Source organism: Perissodus microlepis, chromosome 11 (assembly GCF_051167445.1).
Source record: "Perissodus microlepis isolate ML-2025 ecotype Zambia chromosome 11, ASM5116744v1, whole genome shotgun sequence".
NCBI classification, from domain to species: Eukaryota; Metazoa; Chordata; class Actinopteri; order Cichliformes; family Cichlidae; genus Perissodus; species Perissodus microlepis.
The window spans coordinates 22,278,271-22,299,081 of NC_140471.1; the positions used below are offsets into that span (position 1 = coordinate 22,278,271).

Consider the following 20,811-nt stretch of genomic DNA (forward strand, 5'->3'; position numbering starts at 1 on the left):
TTTCTGTGACGAAAGCGGGCGCTGCATGCACGCAACAAAGTATATGTAGCGTGCGGAGGAGGACGGGTGTGGAAAATCATACTGCCGGGGTTAAGGAGGTGCAAGGAGGAGAGGAAGTAAGTTGAGTGAAACTGGATCCACTCAGCCCCTGTGCCCACATCTTGATTCTCATCTGAAAACTTTCTCAGGGGGTTGTTACCAAAGTTTATTCTTAGCGTCTGTCTCAGCTCGCCCTCCTCTCTGTCCGTCTGTTCCTCACTTTTTGTGTTTGTCTGCTTCAGCTGTCGTGTTCGCTTACTTTCAGTGTGTGCCTTTTACTTTTTCTCTATTCTCCCTAAGATATTCTTTCTTCTTTTGTCACTTTCATGGTGAAGCTTCGGCATCGTGTCTTCCTTTCACTTCTAGTTTCAGCTGACAACACTGCGGGCTATTTTTTACTTTTTCACAACTCCTCGTCCTCCTGTTTGTTCCCGTGCTGCTACTTGACTATTTATCGTGCTGACCTTGGCGCTTTTCCTCTCCACATCTCATCGCCTTTTGTTCCTGCCGCTACCTCACCTGCATCTCGCCTTCACCTCCCGTGCAGCATCCCTCCATCCGCCTCTCTTCCACTCAGGCTCGTCTTTTCTCTGAGTAGATCTGCACTGCTGTGCAATGGGAAAGACAGAGCTGCATTCTCTGTTTAAGGGTTTTCTGGACTGTATTTGCCTCTGCCTTTCTGTGAGTATCTGCATTCTTTGAGCATGTTTTTGTGCCTCTTTCTAAGTCTGTGTGATTTACTTTTAACCAGCTGCACTATGTGTTGATCTCTTAAAGATCACCAGCTTTCTAACAATGAATGTGCAGATTGGTTGTGTTTATGTATGTCAGTGGCCCATGTCCTGCGCTAAGTGTCAGTTACTCACATGCTGAGCTTCTGATATTAATAACAGTCTCAGAATGTGGATGGAAATAGAGCCTCAGCTCCTCCAAAGAGAGTCATCTGGCATTTTCTTATGAGCCCCCTTTAGGGCAGGCTCAGGTCTTTGAGATCAACCTTAATGCATTAATCATGGCTGCATTAGGACAGCCTCGGCAGGAGGACGTACACAAAGCTGTGTGAGCTTCTGTAACCATGCAAGCTTGAGTGCACGGGTATGTCCAGCTGGTGACCTTTCTCCTTACAGACCCAGAGGTCAGATGTTACTCGGTGTGTTTTTAGGTGGGGTGTGACAGAAGCAGGTTGATGTTTTTTGATCTTTTGCTCCACCTTGTCATGAATGTGGCTGACTTTGTTCGCAGAGAAGAAGCGACCGGGCTGCAAATGACAGTGAGAGGGACTCTGAAAATGGTCACCTGATCTACAAAAGTGGTGACGTCCTTGAAGACAGATGTAGGTTGCAGCACAGATGTAGGAAGAGTAAGCAGCCTCGTTACGGTGCGCCGTCATTAAGCTGATCTTTATCTGTCTTGCAGATGAGATAGTCGACACTTTAGGTGAGGGGACCTTTGGGAAAGTGGTTCAGTGTGTGGACCACAGCAGGTAGGTTTTTCATCAGGAGTTTCAAGTTGAATCAATGTGCAGTGTGTGTGGGGGGGTATTTTTTTTTTAATAAAACAGTGTTTAAAAACAGAGGAGGAAATCAAATTGCATTGAAGATCATTAAGAACCAGGACAAATACAGAGAAGCAGCCAAATTGGAAATCAACGTCCTGGAGAAGATCAGTGAGAAGGATCCGCACAACAAACAGTGAGTCTGTGATTGAAACGCTGTTACCCGTTTCATGTGCTTTATGTTTCACCCTCTGTTTCTCTTCCTCATCAGTAACTGCGTGCAGATGCTCAACTGGTTTAACTACTACGGCCATGTGTGCATCTCCTTTGAGCTGCTGTCTCTCAGCACATTTGACTTCTTGAAATCAAACAACTTCCTGCCGTATCCAATTAACCAGATCCGACACATGGCCCAGCAGATCTGCCACGCTGTCAGCTGTGAGTCCAATATGCATCATACAGAGTGTGCAGCACCACTTTCCCTTTTCTGCTGCACCTCTGCATCAATGCCAGGGATGAGACTAAGCAGATTAAACACGGCAAATTAGAGCAAGACGCAGGAGCAGTTAGGGCAGCGAGTGATTGATTTCATTCACGATGATTGATATCATTCAGTGATTAATTCTAGTCAATGCAATCATTTGCAAATCTCAGACAAGTCTGCTATTTATAATTTAGTCATATCAAATATTAATTTCATATTCAGTTCAACCATTTGTTATGTAGCCATAACATGGTATCATTTGCTTGATATCATGCTGGCAAATTAACTTCAGAATGAGACAGGATGCTGTAAACCGCGGCCTACGATTCTCCAAAATAAAAGCAGAGCATGCACTCCTAAATATTTAAACATAAACAGCACAAAAGATGAGCTGCAACCACAGATTTTATAGAAGATGGGTTCATCCACTGTGACTTCACACATTGGTTTAGATTAGTTTAATGCTACTTTTTTGGTCATTAAAATGTTTTTGTTTTTCGTTTTTTGGAGACAAGAGGTATCACATTTTTAGATGCACGTGCAATGCACAGATATTTCAAACTAAACCTGAAGCTGGGCTGTACCACACAGGATGTAATAATATTAAATTTCTCTATTAAAAAGCTTTTTTAAAAACTCAAATGCCACTTGGCTCCAGCTGCATGTGTTGGGAGACCTGCCAATCAAAGCAGCAACATCCTTAACTCTAGTATCCAAGTGGATGAGTTATTACAAAAAGGTCAGCTGTATAGCGTTGTTATGAAAGTGGAAACTATCCACAGAAGCCAAAGGTTTTTTTGTACTGTAAACATGTGTTTTAACACATGGGGTCATGGGGATTGACTTGCTTTTGGAACTGGCCTCAAGTGGCCATTAGAGAAGCTGTAGTTTTTGGCAGCTTCACCTCGGGTTCAGTTTTCGGCCATGGAGGTTACTCCTCAGCTGGAACGCATCACACCATCAAAGAGTCCCTCTGCTTTAATTAAACCAACACTTCATCAGACAGAGTGGCTTCATTCGGGTTTCTGATATATAATCTTTGTGATATCCTATCTACTAACATTTAATTCGCTGCTGTAAATCTGTCACATCCAGCTGTCTACAATCAACCACATTTGAGGTGTGTCTGCTCATGATGAACTTCCTCATCTGAACTTCCCTCCCGTTTCCTCTGCAGTTCTCCATGACAACAAGCTGACTCACACTGACCTGAAGCCTGAGAACATCCTCTTTGTCAACTCGGACTACTCCCTCATATACAACGGCGAGAAGGTCAGAAATGGCTGCAGGCGTGATGGCTGAGTGCTTCAGGGGATGGTAGAAAAAGCGGGGATTAATGATGGCAGAAAAATGCAGCTTTTCATTTGGGTGCAAATTTGTTTCAGCAGAAATCAGACACCCACATGTATGCTTTTTATAATCTCATATTTATCCAGGAAGGCTGCAGCTTGTTTGTTGACCTTTGCAGGAAAATATGTGGCAGCTCTGAGACATATTGCTGAATTTTTATTTATGGGAATCTCCACTTTTTCTTCGTTTTTCACAGCCACATAAAAACGAAAACTAAATACACCCTTACTGCTTCCTGTTAAATCAGGATTTCCAAGCTTATTAAACTTTATGACGGCACCATGGCTTGGTTTGCATCTGAACAAATCACATGGCTTCTGGACCAATGTCCTGTGAACAGACAAGACCAAAGTGGAGACACAGTGTTGCATTTAGCAAAAAAGGGAAAACAAGCTTGTTGACTTTCTTGGAATTAGTTAAATCCACCAAGCAGGGTTTTTTAAGGTTAACTGGGTTAATTGAGACGTTGTGAGACGTTGATTCAGTTAGTTGATTGAGATGTTTAATCTAATTAGTTTAATCCAACCAAAAAAGAAGTGGGAGATTAAGGGGGTTTATCTGCTGGTGGGGCTGTGTCACGAAGGGCATCTGCTGTAAAACGCAACCAAATCAAACATGCAGAGCTACCAGCTACAGTGACCCCTTGTCCACATGGAAACAGCCGATAGTAGCGTTTTTGTTGTTGCTGTTTTTCTAATCTGATAGACTCGTTCTTGTTTTGTCCTACCGTGCTGCAGTATTGTAAAATTGTTCATAACTTTTTGTTATTTTCATCACATTAGCTCAAGCCTAATGCTCTTTATCATTTTTATCAAAGCATCATCAATAGCAGGAAAATACAAAGATTATACTTTAAATGAGCGAAGTTGGGAGAGTTTACAGTGTTTCCACCTGTCGCCCATTTAGAAGTGCAATGAAAGGCGGGTAAACGACACCACGGTGCGGCTCGTCGACTTCGGCAGCGCCACCTTTGACCACGAACACCACTCTGTCATCATCTCTACTCGTCACTACCGAGCCCCAGAGGTCATACTTGGTAAGAAATGTCATTTTAGCTCGGGGAGTATCCAGGACCTGCCCAGTCCAGTTGGTAACAAAGCTATTCCTTCTTCCACAGAGTTGGGTTGGAGTCAACCGTGTGATGTGTGGAGTATCGGCTGCATCCTGTTTGAATACTACAAAGGGTTCACACTCTTCCAGGTCACACATTCGACATAAAAGTAAGATGAACTTTGTCTTTTTATTTGTCATAGTCTTTACTTCCTCTTGTGTTCACTTACAGACTCATGACAACAAGGAGCATCTTGCTATGATAGAGAGAGTACAGGGACCGATTCCTCAGAGGATGATTCAGAGGAGCAGGTATCCCGCTCGTGCACCCTCTCATTGTCACAAACTCTGAAACACTTTGATCTGACAACTCTTCATTTTGATTCTCAGAAAGCAGAAGTATTTCCACCGTGGACATCTAGACTGGAACGAGTGCTCCAAAGCCGGACGCTACGTCAAATCCAAATGCAAGCCGTTAAGGGTGAGCCGTGGGCAGGCGGACCACAGATAAGCATTATCTGCTCGGTGCCCACCATTTGAATATAATGTCTCTCTCCTTGTTTTACAGGAATACTTGTTATCACACGGGAGAGAACACCACCATTTTTTCGATCTCCTAGAGAGGATGCTGGAGTACGAGCCCTCAAAGCGTATTTCTCTTTCCTCTGCTCTGTGCCATCCTTTCTTCCAGCCCCTCCATCATCCAGGAAGAAGTCAGGGGTGGAGGAACAGCTGTGACATGAGCAGATGACCTTTGGTAGACACTTAACCATATGTGGACCATATGGTGAGGGTGTTTGCAAGTTTATTTGTAATTTAAGCTTTAAAAATAAAAGGTTTAAGTTATTTGAGTTAAACACTGAAATGACAGCTAACAGTGAAAGAGAAAGTCTGAAAGCATCATTGTAAGCAGCTTCTCAGATAAAAGAAGTTTGAACAGTTATAGCTGATTGAGCTGGAAGAGAGAAAGGAGAGAAGCAAGGTGCTAGCAATTTTTTTCTGAGCATATTATTTTTATGTTTGTTTGCTTTTCTATGTTTCTGTTAAAATTGTCTAAAAATTGTTTACAAGCTTGTTAAGTATGGAAAGACTTGACAAATGCAACCTACGTGACATTATAAAAATCCAACAGTCTCAGCCTTAATGTATCCCCCAGAACAGAAGCATTTTTTTTTGAGGTAATGAGTCTCTAGTTATTAATTAGAATAAATGTGAATTTTTTAAGTGTAATTTTCTAGTTTGTAGTTTTAATTATATAAAACATTAAAAAAATAAAAGAATTATATATAACATTAAAAAAGGAAACAATTGAAAAATATAAAAGTTATTTGCTTTTACTTTTTTATGCTGTACTTTTTATATCGGAGGAAAAAAGATGAAGAAATGGCACAGGTGCCAAACGTTAAACTACTAATGGAGAACTGGCCTTAACAAGCAAATCAACTGAAGGAAAGATTACATCTTAGGCTTGTGTGATGAATTATGATTAGGGTGACCAGATGCCGTGTCTGAAAGTTTCATACCCAACTTAAAAAAAAAAATACAATAAATCAGACATGAGTCTAGCATGTAAAGGCCAACTAAATTAACCTGTTATGCAGTAGTCCTTATTTAACCCTGTATTCATGATTCATGTTCTTATATTAGCTATATCTAAAAAAAAAATTAAGATTTTTCTAGTCAATTATAACACACATGCACTGTGTCACTTCGTGCCATATTTCCCCGTCTGTGAAATTGAAGTATAATTTTATCTAAAGAGACAAAAATTGTATTTCTCAGTATAAACTGCCAAATCATTTTCTTTGTGGTAGGTTCCATCAGATTAAACAAGCTGCTAACTTTTTGGTGACTTCTTGCTCTGATGGGAAAGGCTAACCTCCAGTTAAATATAATAAAAAGCCTTCCCTGCGTTCTTTAAACTCAGGGAAGGCTAAAAAAACAAAACAGAAAAAACAAAACAGAGTTTAGGAAAGTGCAGTGTAAATGTGGGACTTTGCTTCTGTATGTGGGAGATGTCATAAAACTGCTGCAGAGTCCCACAAAAAAAAAGGGACATCTGGTCACCCTAGCAAAAACACTGAAGTTTGGAAACAGGTGATCTAGTAATGGTTATAACAAACACAACAGACGTTGTCTTCATGCTAATAAAAGAAACATGTTCTAAAATTGGACATTTTAAAGGGAAAAATAAAATGTATTCAGATATGTCTCTAACATTTGGAGGACATGTTGTATTTAAAAGCTGAAGATGTATGATCCTTTCAGTTTTGTTCTTGCAGTCCCTTTATGGCAATTTTGATGTTTTCTGTAATAAATTTTGCATAAAATAGCACCTGCAGTCATTGAATTAATTCAGTTTTTCATGTTTTTCTTGCAACCTTTCAGTTCATCACTCATACATTCACACACTACTGACTCTCAGCCCTCCTCTGGCATCTTGATTGAGTGCAGCTGAGCAGAGAGCATGGTCACTCTGCTGAGCGCGAGCGTGTACTCGCCAGTTTCCCCTCTTCAGCCTTTGCAGTGCTGAAAGCGAGTGCAGGAGGCAGGATGCATGACGCCCACTCACTGGCAGTGAATGCATATTTAGGTGTTCTACTGTCACACGGGCGCAATGCGACATCACGCGGTCTTTGAACCAGGAAGCCGGAGGTTAAAGATCAGCTAGCGTCCGATCCGACTGTCCCAGACAGTTTTCACATGCACTTCCATTTGGTAATTTCTGTAGAAGTTCAGGGTTCCAGTGCAATAATGCATAAAAATCACTTTAGATATGAAGATGCAGCAACACGCACGCAGGCATGCATGCACACGCACACGCGCGCACACACACACACACACACACACACACACACACACACACACACACACACACACACACACACACACACACACACACACACACACACACACACACACACACACACACACACACCTTATCATTTAAAATAAGAAACATGACAAATGCATCACTTCTTTATAAGATTGTGCAACATAGGGAAAGACCTTTACAAAAGCTCTACAACTCTCTTCTCTCAGAACAATGTTTTTTTCCACAAATATTCAGTTTTGCTGTTGTACTTCAAATATATTGTTAATAAATAATGCTATAAACACGACTCTCGTACCGGCTACCTTTAAAATGAGACTATTCACTGTAAAACATTTTCAGTGACTTCATTCAGCCTTCTTGAAGACTTGCTTTGCTGCGACGCCTTGAACTCTCATTTCCTGCAGAGACGAGACGGAGAAGAAGAGGAAAAAAAAACATGAGGTGAGAGGGTGTAAATGAATGGTGAGAAGCAACAAGAACATTTGGGATTCTGTCCAGAACACCCCCCTCACCAGCTCATGCTTTGACCTCATAATCCGTCTTCCACTCTTTCACATCTATTCATCAGGTCTTTTCAGCCCGCTCCCACTTTCCTCCTCCACCTCTTCATTAGTCCCTCACTGTTCCCTTTGTGTAACCTCTGAAACCGTCGCTGGTATTCCCCAGCATATTGAGTTTAGCATCGGCAACACTTTCTCTAAATTTGTACGAGCTTTTTAGTGGGAGAATGCTGACCGTTTGAAAACGTAACCAGCAATGAAAGATAAGCTATGAGTTTTAACTGTTCTAGAACAAATGTGCCTCTGAGCTTCTGTAGCACTTGTGCATTCAGTTTGTGTGTACTCCTTTGTTAGGTGATGGACTTTCCCCTTTTAGGCACATACAAACTCCACAGACCTCTTAATAAAAACCTTTTCTCACAAAGACGGTAACAGAATTAGCCAATGAATAACTTCTAAAACCTGCCTTATTTGAATACCCTCCCTCATTTAGCATATCAATTTCTCCATCACTTCCCTTTAAGCTTTCATTTTCCTTCTTCCCTCTTCCTTGCTTTCTCTCTGCACTGGCCTCTTCTTCCCCTCGTACATCCTTACCAAATGCAGCTTGTCGCCCTCCAGCCAGTGCGTCCAGCCTCGTCCCTCTTTCTCGCCTCGCTGTACACAAACCAGCTTGTCTCCGTCCCAATCTACTGTAGTCTGTGTAACCACAGAGATGCCGTTAGTGTGAGACATTAGCATGTAAAGTAGCTCACACAACGCTTAGCCACACAGAGACAAGAAGCTTTATGCAAAGCAAAAAGGGGGGGGGGGGGGCTAATACAGTGATGCGTGAAAGGTCATGAACCCTTTAAAATATACTTCATTTGTTCAAAGATGTGACCAAAAACATCAGATTTTAGATATTCGTTTAAAAATTACATGAATATATTAGTTGGACCTGATAAAAAATGATCCAATATTTTTGTATCTTTACATCTTTTGTATCATGTGACACCCTGTAGACAGCAATAACTAAAAAAAGAACATTTAAAGATAAAAGTTTGGGCTTTGACTTTCCAAAACATCTTTGATCTCCTTAACATCACTTTGGTGGAACAACTTGTAAGTTTGGGGTGATTTTTTTGTTTTATGATCCATTTCCTCCTGAGATTTAATCCACGGACAGGGGTCCTGTCACCTCCTTGAGACTTTTCTGGTGTAATTCAGAATTCATCAAGTTGTTTAAGACTAAATGCACAAAAACCAATCCAAAACATGACGCCACCATCGCCATTTCCTTTGTCCAAGACTTCTTATTTCATACTAAGCTGAAAGCTTAAAGGGAAGTTCTACTTCAGCATCATCTATACATGAATTCGAGTTCAAACAGCATTCTGGTTTCCCAGTGAGATCTTTAGCAATCTGCAGGTCGAGTTTGCGCTGCTACAATGGACTCTATCGCCGTTTAATGTTCAGCTGATGTTAGACTCAGTAACCTGAACACTGTCACTGTTGTCGAGACAAACTCTTTAAGGATGGTTTTAGAACCTCTCCAGACTGAGCATCAGTAAATCAATAAATCAAATCAATACAACAGAGGAACCTCCTCTGTTTGGGCCATGACACACTTCCCACTTCTGAAAACTCAAGCATTTTACAAGCAAAGTGGTAAAAGCCACAATAACACGAGTCCTGGCTGGCAAATGTGCACAAACCCCGCCTCAGGGTCACATTACATTTCAAACATTTCACCAAATGCTTTAAAAATTCTTCACCATAAGGAGGGCAATCCCGGGCACGACCAACACATGTGTGTCATATCTGCTGTCTGGACTCTCACCGAGGACATTTCAGGTCAACATTGGGATAAATCCTTACTAATCTAGCATCAGTTAAGTGAACACTTTGCACCAGCAAAGACAGATGATTAGCGCACCAAGTTTAGGACAGAGTTCCAGGGCTCATCAGTTAAAGTTATCCCCAAGTCAGTGTCCCAGTCTCAGACAGTCAGTGGAGCACGGATTAAGGTTACTGATAAGTTCATAAATCTGGGATATGAGTCCTCTCTGTTTAGCATTCAGCTGAAGAATATCATCATAGCCCATCATTGAATGATTACTTGGGAAGGAGCTGAATGTTTCTTATTCTGGGTTTTTAAACAACAACGAGTGGTTATGGAATAATCCCAGCGGGAAGTGTACAGACTTTACTCAAGTACCTAACCTTCAAAGCAAACTTTGGAAAAAACACAACACACACCTGACAGGTACGGCCATCCACTATCATCAGGTCCTCAGTAAATTCTTTTCCAATATTAAAATCCATGCTGAAATTCTTGAAGGTAGTGATTGTGTTGATTTTCATGGCTCCTGTCTCTGGGTCATGGATGATCTCTTTAGTGGGCTTCAACATACACACGATCTTCCTCAAAGCAACATTAACATCTGGGAGAAAAGAGGGAAAGATTTTGTAAGCCACACTTACGGGGGGGATCTTTTCTACCTCAGACACTGCAGGTGGAGTGAACACACACTTGTGAGGGTGTAAGTGGGTCATAGGTGGTGATTTCATTACACTAATGTGCTGCTGGAAATGTAGACAGTCCACATCACTAAATCAGACACTGAAGATTATAAATCAGTCAACATATAAACAATTATTTAAAGATAAACGCATGAAAGATGAATGTTAAATTAGAGGGTTTTACCCATTAAACATTTGATGGTAATAATACTATAAAATATGCTGCATAAAGACTGGTACCTAAACCTGTCAGGTAGGCGTCCACATTCTCCTGCTCCACCATATGATAGGTGCCGGAGTAATTAGGTTTAGTCATTTTTTTCCTTAAGAAACTCCAGAAATTCCTGCTTTGCCTTGTTCTGGTTTTTCCTCCAGTCCCTTCTGGATCCCACGGATCAGCTGCCGACCCACACGTCTGAACCAAGATTAGTGTACAACCACTTGTGCGTAAATTGTAAGCCCTGGCAAATACCTGCTCCAATCGAAACACAAATACAGAGTAATCTAAAGAGATTCCGTGTGAATAAATAGTAATAATTTACACACACATTTAAGCTAAACTTCACAAATCTGCTGTTTTAGCTTTTTATTTCCAACTACCAGCGCGCACAAATGTCTACAAATACTTGTGATGTTCTTTTCGCTCACTTACAGGTCGTTAAATAGCCGTGCACGAATCGCCTGGTGATCGCAGAAGTCTAATCATCACTTCTGCGGTGAACCTTTGTACAGCTGACGACGTAAGCTACGTAACTGGCCGACGTCGTTGCCATCTTTTGCGTGGTGTTCCCTGTAATTACCTTATCGTCTGTCCCGGTGTTTTATATGCGGTGTCAGCCACGATGGAAACAAATAAAATGCCGGGGCTTTCCCCCTCTTGGGTCCCCACTCTTTGTAGTGGTCAGTTGCTTTTTTTGTCTCCCCCAACCCGGGGCTAATTTTTTGTCCCTCGCCACCCCTCCCCCGGCCCCCTTCCACTTCTTTGTATATTTCATCACATCCATACTGATTGCCGAAACTATCTCCCTAACATCTCCATCCATCCTTTTTCTTTCACTTATCCAATTCAAGGTTTGTGAGTCTTTATACTGAGGTGATGATGATGATTATTATTCTCGGTGATAAATTCAAAAACTGCGGCGAACAGGTAGCCGAAAATGCATAGCAGGGATCCACAGTCCAATCACAGCAGCTGCCAGCTCCTTCGACGCCACCTGTAGTTACATTTCCAGTATGCTGGTGCACGTCTGGTGACGTCGTAGGATTCGGGGGAAGGGGTTACGACGTCCCTACACATAAGTATAAATCCCCGGTGACACGCACAGATCCCGTCACATGTGCACGTGGATTTTGGAGACAATTTTTAAGCTGACAAATGTAAGCTGCTTTCAAGTGAGGGTGGAGAACTGGGACATCTGAGCTTCATGTGTTTTTCATATATCATCCCTCGACTAGAAAACGAGTAATAGCCTGTGAAAGTTAATATATGGTTTAAATAACCTGCACTACATGCTGGATGTTCTTCTGTTGTAAAACGGTCAGTTAGAGCTCCTTCTCTGAAGCGAGTATAGGATAACTCTCGCTCATTTTTAAATATAGATTTAATCCAGGTGATGTAGAATGACTACATCTAGGCTCCTATATGGCGTTTGTAATCTTAAATTGGGGAATTCCACGAAAAGCCCAAATGCCCCAGTTTTCTGTTAGTACATGAATGCTGCTTACATTTGTGGATCTGGGTAGAAGCTGGCAGCCCGAAGAGAGTCTCAAAACCCCACGTGCACATGTGACGTGATCCATAAATCTCCCCGTATCAGTCTAGGTGTGTGTAAACACTCGTCTAGTCATCTAAATGAGGCTCAGTTCACCCGATGCCACATCGGCCTTTGTCACCATGAGGAGAAAAACCGAGGACCTCACTGCTTTTTATATAGGTGGGAGTCACCAAACACCCCAAGATACGATATCATTGACATTTATAACATTTTGCCATATACCGTGCATTGCAATAACATATTTAAAGGATCCATCACCTTATTGTTAAACTGCAAATTATGTCCTCAGAGTTAAACTTTGTCATCGTCTCTTTATCAAATAAGATAGTTATCTCACTTCACTTTTTTGTTTCCAAGCATGCCAGCACTGTTACTACAACCTGCCATAAGAGGGAGTCAGTTTGCTATCAGTCTGCGATTGAATGGGGTCAAGTTGGCAATTACATGTAATTTGTTTCTGATAATACAGAAATAATAATGGGAAACCATTTAGTCGACCCTCAGACAAGTCTACTTCTGCCTGAGGTTTCTTTTACTGAAATTCAAGTTAGTCCTCACTGTTGCTAAGTGTTGCTAAGATCTGATTGTTGGGGTTTTCTCTGTATTATTGTAGGGTCTTTGGCTTACAATGTAAAATGCTTGGAGGTGATTGGAGTCGTGATTTGGCATTATATAAATAAATCTGAATTGAATAGTCACCACATGTTGCAACAGTAATGTAAAAAAAAAAAAATTTAATACAATCACCAGGCAGCCAATATTTATTTATTTTTGGTTGATTGAAGGAGGTCACCGTTCTATTTTTCCTCCTGTGACTGAGCCATTAGCTTGCTCTGAATTAGGTTTTGTCAAGCTGCTTGTGTCCAGTGTGGGATGGTTTGTTGTTTGAGTTAATTTAATGTAGGTTTACTCAGCTAACGTTGTCTCAGGATGGTGCTGCATGAGATTTTTTATTGTATTCCGAGAGTATTTTAATTTATTAAAATATCCAAATTCGGTGTTCCTGTATAGATACATGCAAATATCGCAGTACTACGCTTGATTTTTGTCTCAAACACTTGTTTTTCCAAACACTTCCTTGTTTCCAAAGTGGTCGCCACAGTATCCTCGGGATCAGAACTAGAAGTAAACTAGCTTGTGTCGCCTTCTGCTCTCAGGATCTTTTGCATGTTAACAACCACACCACTGAGGGTAAAAGTTAGAATTAGGGTTAAGTTGCAGTAAGGGTCAGAGGCATTCACCTGTGATGGTGAAGGTTAGGGTGACGTGCTAAGTTATAATGTCAACCAGTGTTGAGCAAAAAGAGCCACTTAAGGGATTTTTAGGGAGATCAGTGTCCAACATGTGACAAAACAACACTGGCATACACGTGAACACACACACACACACACACACTCACACACACACACACACACACACACACACACACACACACACACACACACACACACACAGTTCACAGGATGAGAAAGCTGGAGAATATGAAATGTTCAGTAATGTTTCCCCTTTGTTCTGTTCATGAATTGTACTGGCTGACACAGGACCACCTCGAGCTATCTCCATTCAGTAGTAAAAGGCAAAACTTTGGACTAGTAAACAGATCTCAGGTCTGCATGAGCTCTGGGGTAGGGGGCGTGGTTTCTCTCTGTGATCTTGTTAAAGTATTAAAGCTTCCTCACCTGTTAGAAATTAAAGTTCTCTGGGCACCAGAGGAGGAAGAGTAAGGGGAGAGGGGTGTGGAAATGAGTGAGGGACTTCAAACAGGTTGGTTGAAGTGTGCATATGGGCTCTCGGTGCCAAGTAGGGCATTAGAGTAGGTCAGAGAGCATAAAACTCACTGTGGAGTCGTTCCAAGACATTCAAACAAGTGTGCCAAAATAAGAAATCAGGAGAACAGCTGGGCCACATTTCTGAAAAAAAGGACACACGGAGATCTAAGTAACCCCATTTTACATTCAACAGTAGTATATAGTTATATTTAATAAATAATGTATCATGGTGTTGTAAGCAGATAAGTGCGTTATAATGTACTTTTAGAAACTGGAGACAAATGATAACATTTAAAGCCATGTTCAAACTCTTTTTTCCTCCTGTTAGTAGTAATGATAGTTATTGGTAAAAATATTTTGCAAATTGTAGTTGGTGGAAATGAAATGAATTAAACACAGCATCAATTCAGGAAGCAGAAAAGTCAGGCCTAATTTACTGTCTCATGGAGAGCACATCATTGGAAGAGAATTAGGCTGTTTATAAGCTCCTTCTTTTCATTCTGTGTCCAGCATAAATTAATACCTGTTGCCACTGAAGGGGAGATTTGCTGCTGCTCTCTGTGTACTCATATGGAAGTGCAGGGAAGTCCCAGAGCAGCCGTACAAGACATTGAGCCAGTGACTCACCCTCAGCATCTAATTCTGGGTCAGGCTGACCTGCTATCACTTTCAGAGGTCTCTCTCTTCCCCTTTCCCTTTCTCCTTTTCTCTGTAGGAATGTGTCTGCTCGTTTTGCAGTTGTTGAAAGAGGTGTGTTGGGGTCAAAGCAGAGCCTCACCAGCTGCAGCCAGTTCTTTAAATGAGACCGCTACATATCCTCAGAACTGATGTTTCCACTCTGCCAGGTTGGTGTTTCTGTGACCATGTCTCTTGTTACTTTTGCTAAATGTTTGGATAGATTCCCAGGGCCATCCTGCCTTTAGTGTTTTGCAGTCTCCTCTGCTCTGGCTTCAGTGTCTTTCTCAGCAGCCAGCTCACTAACCTCTCCCTCGCATCTTCAGGCTCTCAGCCATCAGCTCAGCCTCCACATCTGGCTTTGTTCTTGCCTGCTGGCAACCCCTGGCCCTCTGCGCTTCCATCAGAGATTTATAATAAATCAGTTTGGCCCATCCCCTGCCTCATGGTCTGTGTTTGCACATGGTTTGTAGGTCACCATAACAACACTGATAAATGCACAGACCAGTCACTTAACATGGTGTTGCAATCATTCCCCAGAGATTTTGGTTCATGTTGACGTGGTAACATTGTCTGGCTGTACAATGCACATTGAGATCCATTGACTTTGGATACCATTGGAGTAAAGTGAAGCAACAGACACAAACAGAACTGCTGAAACAGCTCATTTGGAAGAACGTTAGGTCCCTGGTTCATTCTCACGTTTCAGCAGTGGAAGGATAACTTTATGCAAACGCTCCACCTTGACTTAATAAAGGATTGTGTTTCCATTTGTACTGAGATGCTTTTATGTGATTGGCAATTAGATATCTACCTTAATTAGTAGTTGAATGGGGGTATTTAATAAAATATTTGCTAAATATGTGATACTGTGACTAGCTAGAATTGCTATTGTTTTTCTCTGTGTGTATTTCACTGTTGTATCTCCCATTAAAAGACTGTGTCTACATGCCTAAATGCACTGAGGTGCAGCCACGTGACTGGCTGCTTAGATATTCGTGTTAACGAGTTGTTTCTACAGGAGTGCCTAATACACCTGTGACAATCCTAATAACAAACAATCCTCTTTGTCTGTAGTGATCCTAAGTGAAACTGAACAGAGAGGAAAGAAATGACCCGGTGAAGGTTGTTTTTTTAGGTTTTGTTTTTTACACTCATGCCCTCTGCCTCACTCAGATAATATTTCTGCTGGGAAGCTGTCTTTAAGTAATTTGATTGCATGTACATTTTCCATGTAATTTGTTACATAAGTAGAAGGTAAAATGTTACATTTACTGGAATCTAGTTTGTTTTGGTATATCGATCACATTTCCCCTAATGGTTAATTACTACATAAATAACCCTTTGATTTTATATTATGTTGTGTTTTATTCAAGATTCTTGCTTCAATTTTTAATGAGGGTGAGAAATCCTTTTTTGAGTGCATATATTTAAAAAAAATCAGGGGTAATGTATTACACTGCAACTTTTAAAACTGTGTTTGTGGATAAAAAAGTCTATGATGCAGGAAACTATGCTCTCCCTTTAAACAAACTTCAGCACTGATTGTTTGGTGGAGAGACTGAGGGAGACCGGAGGGTGACCCCACTCTGTCCCCTCTTTTCTGACAGTTTGCACAGTTGCACAGTCCAGCTGTCAGTACGTTTCTGATCTCCCACTGACTCAAATACTTCTCTTTAAGGCTGGACTCTCTCCATCCAAGTTTCATTTCTTCTTTCCCCATCTTTAGTCATCTTTAATCCACGAATGTTTAGTGAAATAAATACCAACAGCATTCTTGTAAGAAAAAAAACCTGTCGCTGTTGCATTTATTCTCCCATTTTCTAAACTATGAAAACAACATGGATTAAATGGAGCTACGCAGGAGGACAAATGAGTCTATAAATATATGAACTTACTGTGAATGCATGGGTGTGTCACTCAACATCACGTCTAAAGCTTCGCCCCTGACATGTGACTCATCAGGTGCATTCCCTGCCACGGCTAATGAGATTCCCCTCATTAAGTCCCTTAGGTAGTAATCTGTGTGGCAGAGTTGGGGGTAGTGAAATGTGAAAACGATTCTGTAGGAGGGAAAGAGGGAAGGAGAGGCTGAAACCTCAATGGAAAACAGTGATTTTGTCCTGTGAAGGCCAGGAAGTTGCAGGCTTAATATCTCGTGGAGAGTCTACTGTTTTTTATTCTTGTTTTCCCCACTTTTTTAAAAGCTTTAGGGATTGGCTGGTGGTGGTGAAGGCCATCTGGCTGGGTGCTTTATCTGGATTTTATGGTGTGAGCCTTAGGCCAACTGTGGCCACCTGCATGGGTAAGATAACCGTGGACAGGAACAGCATGGTAAACCATGTTTGTGTGTAAATCAGTGGTAATAGACCCTGAAAATTAGCCTGTTCAGCATGTTAGTTTGGCATTTTCATGTTTTGTCATCATGTAGTTTCCGTTTTTCTGCTTTACTGCCCTCTTTAACCTGATCTAGATGATAAACTCTCCATCAGTGTGTTTAACCTTTCTGAGTGTCTGAGCCTTGTCTGACTGCCGTCCTTGTCCTTGGCAGGAGTTATTGCTGCGAGATGTCAGACTGCGTGTCCTGATTTTCTCGTGTCAGTGCAACACAACATGAGGGAAGGCGAAAGCCACCATAAGTTCACCTGTCATCTGACGAGGAAATAGGGGTGTGTGTGCGGTACATCATGGAGTCTGTGGTGAGATTAAAAAATTCCCTGAGCATGCCCATCAGGAAGCTGACCAGCTGTGTGTCGGAGGTGAAGGGGAAGAAGCTGTGTGCCAAACGTAGGAACAAGAGAGGGAGAGGCAGCGGGAGTCGAGGAGGATGCGTCAAGTTGGGCAAAACGTCTCCCCCCCGAGCTGCATATCCCAAAGATCTGTCTATCATTTGCTCGTACCAGACAGAGCTGGAGAAGGAGAGGCAAGTAATGCTCTGTATGGGATGTAGAAACCGTCATGCAGGGGTGAAGGAAGTATTCACATACTTTTGTAAACATGAAGTGTTACAAGTAGCACTCTTACAGTAAAAATGTTGCTTAAAAATCACAATTCATAGTTTTGGAATCTAAATGAGAAATTGTTATCGAGAAGAAATAAAAAATGAAACACAATGAAACGATTCACAAACTGGCACAAGGAAGGAGCCCACACAAGAATTTCTCTTCAATAAAAGAGAAATTATGAAACATAAACAGACGAAGCACAAATAGCAAATAATGCTGATGCCACATTATGTGCAAGAGAGAGCGTGTGGCCCTGAGTAGTTCATCTGGGGCATGATGTGCCTCATCAGGCATCATTAGCGGAGTATCACCACAGTAGTGTCACCACAAACTGCCTCCAAGACAGTGGGAGGGGCGTCAGAAATGGAAACCACAAGTACCACAAAGCTGCATAAGCACCTGAGTAGTATCATTATTTTGTGCCATTACAAATAACAGGCAGGGTTGCTTCTTGGATGCATAATATGAACAGGCGTTTTATCATTTCCAGGTGAAAATGGAAAAAATACTCTAAACACACATGAAATCAAGTTTTGCCTGAGTTACATGTAATTCATCTGCAAACTGAAATCAAGTCCCCTCAGTTCACCTCATTTTGTCAATTCCTCACTGTGCTCTCATTGCAGGAGGCAGCTGAGATGAACGAAGGCGTTAACTGTTGTCACCTGTGCAGAGAGATTTTTATTTTCTGAGCTGTATTTATGTTTGTCTGCTGTGTTGACAGAAAGCTGCGGGAAGCCACGAAGGCCCAGAAGAATGCAGAGAGAGCAGCGATGAGAGCTCATTTCAGGAGAAAATATCAGCTGTCTGAGGTCTGTGTTTGGAAGAAAATAACAATATTTATCCTCTAGTTTTGTGTAAATTGGACAGTTTTCCCCTTATACACAATACTGTTTGGTTTTTTTATTTCTTTAACAGAGTTGAATTGAAACTTTACAAAATGCTGCATCCTTCTGTTCACTACTCACACACCCGAGTTTTAATTTTTTTCAAAATATAACGTTTTTCCAACTTCACTGAATTAATTTAGATAAAATGTCAAATAACCACAAAAATGTGCTGCGTAATTCTTCTGAATTTAGGATTCAGGGTTCTTACCAGTTCAAAATGAAACTTGCTGTGTCAAAGAAAATGAGAAGATAGAGAGAAGATGAGAAGTAAATACTTTTTTATCAAGTATTTACTTGATAAATACCCTCAGGGGGGAAAAAATGGACACAAATCATGAAAGGAAAAAAGAAAGAAAGGGCAGCACGGTGGGGTGGTGGTTATCGCAGTCAGAAGGCCTTGGATTCAAATCTTGACTTTCTAGTCCAGTCTGGTCTTTCTGTGTGGAGTTCTCATGTCTGTGTGGGTTCTCTCTGGGTACTTTCATTTCATCATTAAACATCATGTTAATGTCTGTAGCTCATTAGTTATAAACCAATCTCAATGCAGTTTCTGTTTTTCCTTTTGCAAACACTTCTCCATCAACAAGATGTAGCGCATCTTGATGCAATTATGGTTATACTGCATAAAAACCCCTTAAAACTCAAACTGTTATAACTTCAGATGTGTTTGCAGCCTTTGCAGAGGTACAGCCAACCCCCAACAATACAATAGTTGGCCTACTCTTTGCAGGCATTATCCATGTTGTATGTTACTGCAACATAATAATGGATTGGATTTATATAGCGCTTTTCAAGGCACCCAAAGTGCTTTACAATGCCACTATTCATTCACTCTCTGGTGGAGGCAAGCTACGGTTGTAGCCACAGCTGCCCTGGGGCAGACTGACAGAAGCGAGGCTGCCATACCGCCATCGGCCCCTCTGGGCAACACCAGTAGGCGGTAGGGTAAAGTGTCTTGCCCAAGGACACAACGACCAGGACAGAGAGCCCGGGGATCGAACCGGCGACCTTCCAGTTACAGATGCGCTTCCCAACCCCCTGAGCCACGGTCGCCCCAAGGACATAAGAGATGTAGAGCTATTTATTCATTTTTATTTTTGCAGCACGTTCAACCCTGTAACCCATTTGTTCTTCCATCATCCTTCAGAACACGAAGGACACAAACCAGCTGAGGTCAGTCGGAGGCAAAGTGTCGCTCCCCCACGAGCTATCGACAATAATTCATCCTGAAACCAAAACCAAGGACGATGGCTTCAACCTGCTGAGTGCCTTTCAAGGCCTCAGCTTCAGCACAGCGGTCCTCACAGGGAGGAAACGCAGCGGGACGCCTACTCCTGTACCAGCAAATGGGGGATCTTGTAAAATCATGTGATCAATATGTAGTCACAGCAATGATTACTACACTCTATTAATGAATAGATGGGAATTTATGACTGCTGCTTTTATGTAAACTGAAGTCAGTTTTCTTCTTACATAGCTCTGATAACTTGTAACAGGTGAATAAGTCACCTGTTTTACTTAATAATAACAAATACGCCAGTGTAAAATGCTTATTTTAGGTATTGATTAGATATACTCAAACATTATTATGAGGTGTTGAATTACTGGTCAGTACATGACAATGAAAGTACAAATGGGATTTTACGCAGTCCTTGAAGAATTTTCTCCTCATTGAATATGTTGATTTTATACTGTTTTAATAAGCTGTTGCATTATATTGTGATTATATAACAAAATCAATAGTTGTAGATGTTAAAACAGGGCACATCTTGTCCTGGTGATGTTTCACTCGGACACCGTGTTTAGTTTTTTTATAATAGAAGCCAAGCTAGTACGCAGAGCTGTCGGTCTAAATGATATAGATCCAACTAAGAGATCTATACACAAGTGAGGAACCTCAGGGCAACAAAACAACATGAAACTTTCTTATTTTGTGTGATTATGTTAGAATTTGTCCACTTTTCTTTATACTGAGTCCTTTCTGCATCACATCTACAGTATCGGTGATGTGTATGAGCCAAATCTGCTAGTTTCTAATAACTGCTTTGTTTGTGTTGAGCTTATTTTGGTGCATAAATTCAAGGCTTTTATACAGTATGGAGAAAAACACCACTTACGAAGGTGGACATTTAGTCTGTTTGTTTGTAGCTGATTTGCTGTGATTGAACTTGTAATAAAACACATTTCGGGAAGCTACACTGGCCCATTATCTGTTTTTTGTGCAGTCAACCTGACATTCTGGCTCTGTTGTGTTTCTCTTGAACTCTGATGCTCAGATTTATAAATCATCAAACTCCTGTCAGCACGAAATCTCATTCAAGGGTGAATTTTAGCGTTGGAGGAGGGAAAGAATGAGCCCTGCAGAGACGACACCAAACAAGAAGTGTCACAACTCTGGATGAGACCGCCTGGCACAGCTCACTCAGACCAGAGCCAGC

General features: G+C 41.5%; 3 protein-coding genes across 5 annotated transcripts; 2 read left to right on the plus strand and 1 right to left on the minus strand.

Moving 5' to 3' along the window:
* The first annotated feature begins 2 nt into the window (after positions 1-2).
* clk2b (CDC-like kinase 2b) lies at positions 3-6,734 on the plus strand. Its single transcript, XM_084943619.1, has 11 exons — positions 3-720; positions 1,282-1,372; positions 1,456-1,522; positions 1,614-1,730; positions 1,806-1,972; positions 3,196-3,290; positions 4,275-4,404; positions 4,486-4,568; positions 4,651-4,730; positions 4,809-4,899; positions 4,987-6,734. The coding sequence occupies exons 1-11, from the start codon at positions 655-657 to the stop codon at positions 5,167-5,169; spliced, it is 1,170 nt and encodes a 389-aa protein (XP_084799745.1). The 5' UTR covers positions 3-654; the 3' UTR covers positions 5,170-6,734.
* Positions 6,735-7,384: 650 nt separating this feature from the next.
* On the minus strand, positions 7,385-11,176 carry LOC146377786 (retinol-binding protein 1-like). 3 transcript variants are annotated; one of them, XM_084944912.1, is made up of 5 exons: positions 11,060-11,176; positions 10,500-10,731; positions 9,996-10,180; positions 8,352-8,453; positions 7,385-7,652 (listed from the first exon to the last, which is right to left on the minus strand). In XM_084944912.1, exons 2-5 carry the CDS (start codon positions 10,573-10,575, stop codon positions 7,599-7,601), a joined length of 417 nt encoding a protein of 138 aa, XP_084801038.1. In that variant the 5' UTR covers positions 10,576-10,731; positions 11,060-11,176; the 3' UTR covers positions 7,385-7,598. The 3 variants fall into 3 exon arrangements, with proteins under 3 accessions (XP_084801038.1, XP_084801036.1, XP_084801037.1); XM_084944910.1 differs by lacking the exon at positions 11,060-11,176 and adding an exon at positions 10,912-11,053; XM_084944911.1 differs by lacking the exon at positions 11,060-11,176 and adding an exon at positions 10,912-11,053 and having other exon boundaries at positions 10,500-10,734.
* A 5,336-nt stretch (positions 11,177-16,512) lies between these two features.
* Positions 16,513-19,761, plus strand: LOC146377787 (complexin-3-like). Its single transcript, XM_084943236.1, has 4 exons — positions 16,513-16,783; positions 17,030-17,405; positions 18,212-18,295; positions 19,521-19,761. The coding sequence occupies exons 2-4, from the start codon at positions 17,166-17,168 to the stop codon at positions 19,743-19,745; spliced, it is 549 nt and encodes a 182-aa protein (XP_084799362.1). The 5' UTR covers positions 16,513-16,783; positions 17,030-17,165; the 3' UTR covers positions 19,746-19,761.
* The last annotated feature ends 1,050 nt before the right edge of the window (positions 19,762-20,811 follow it).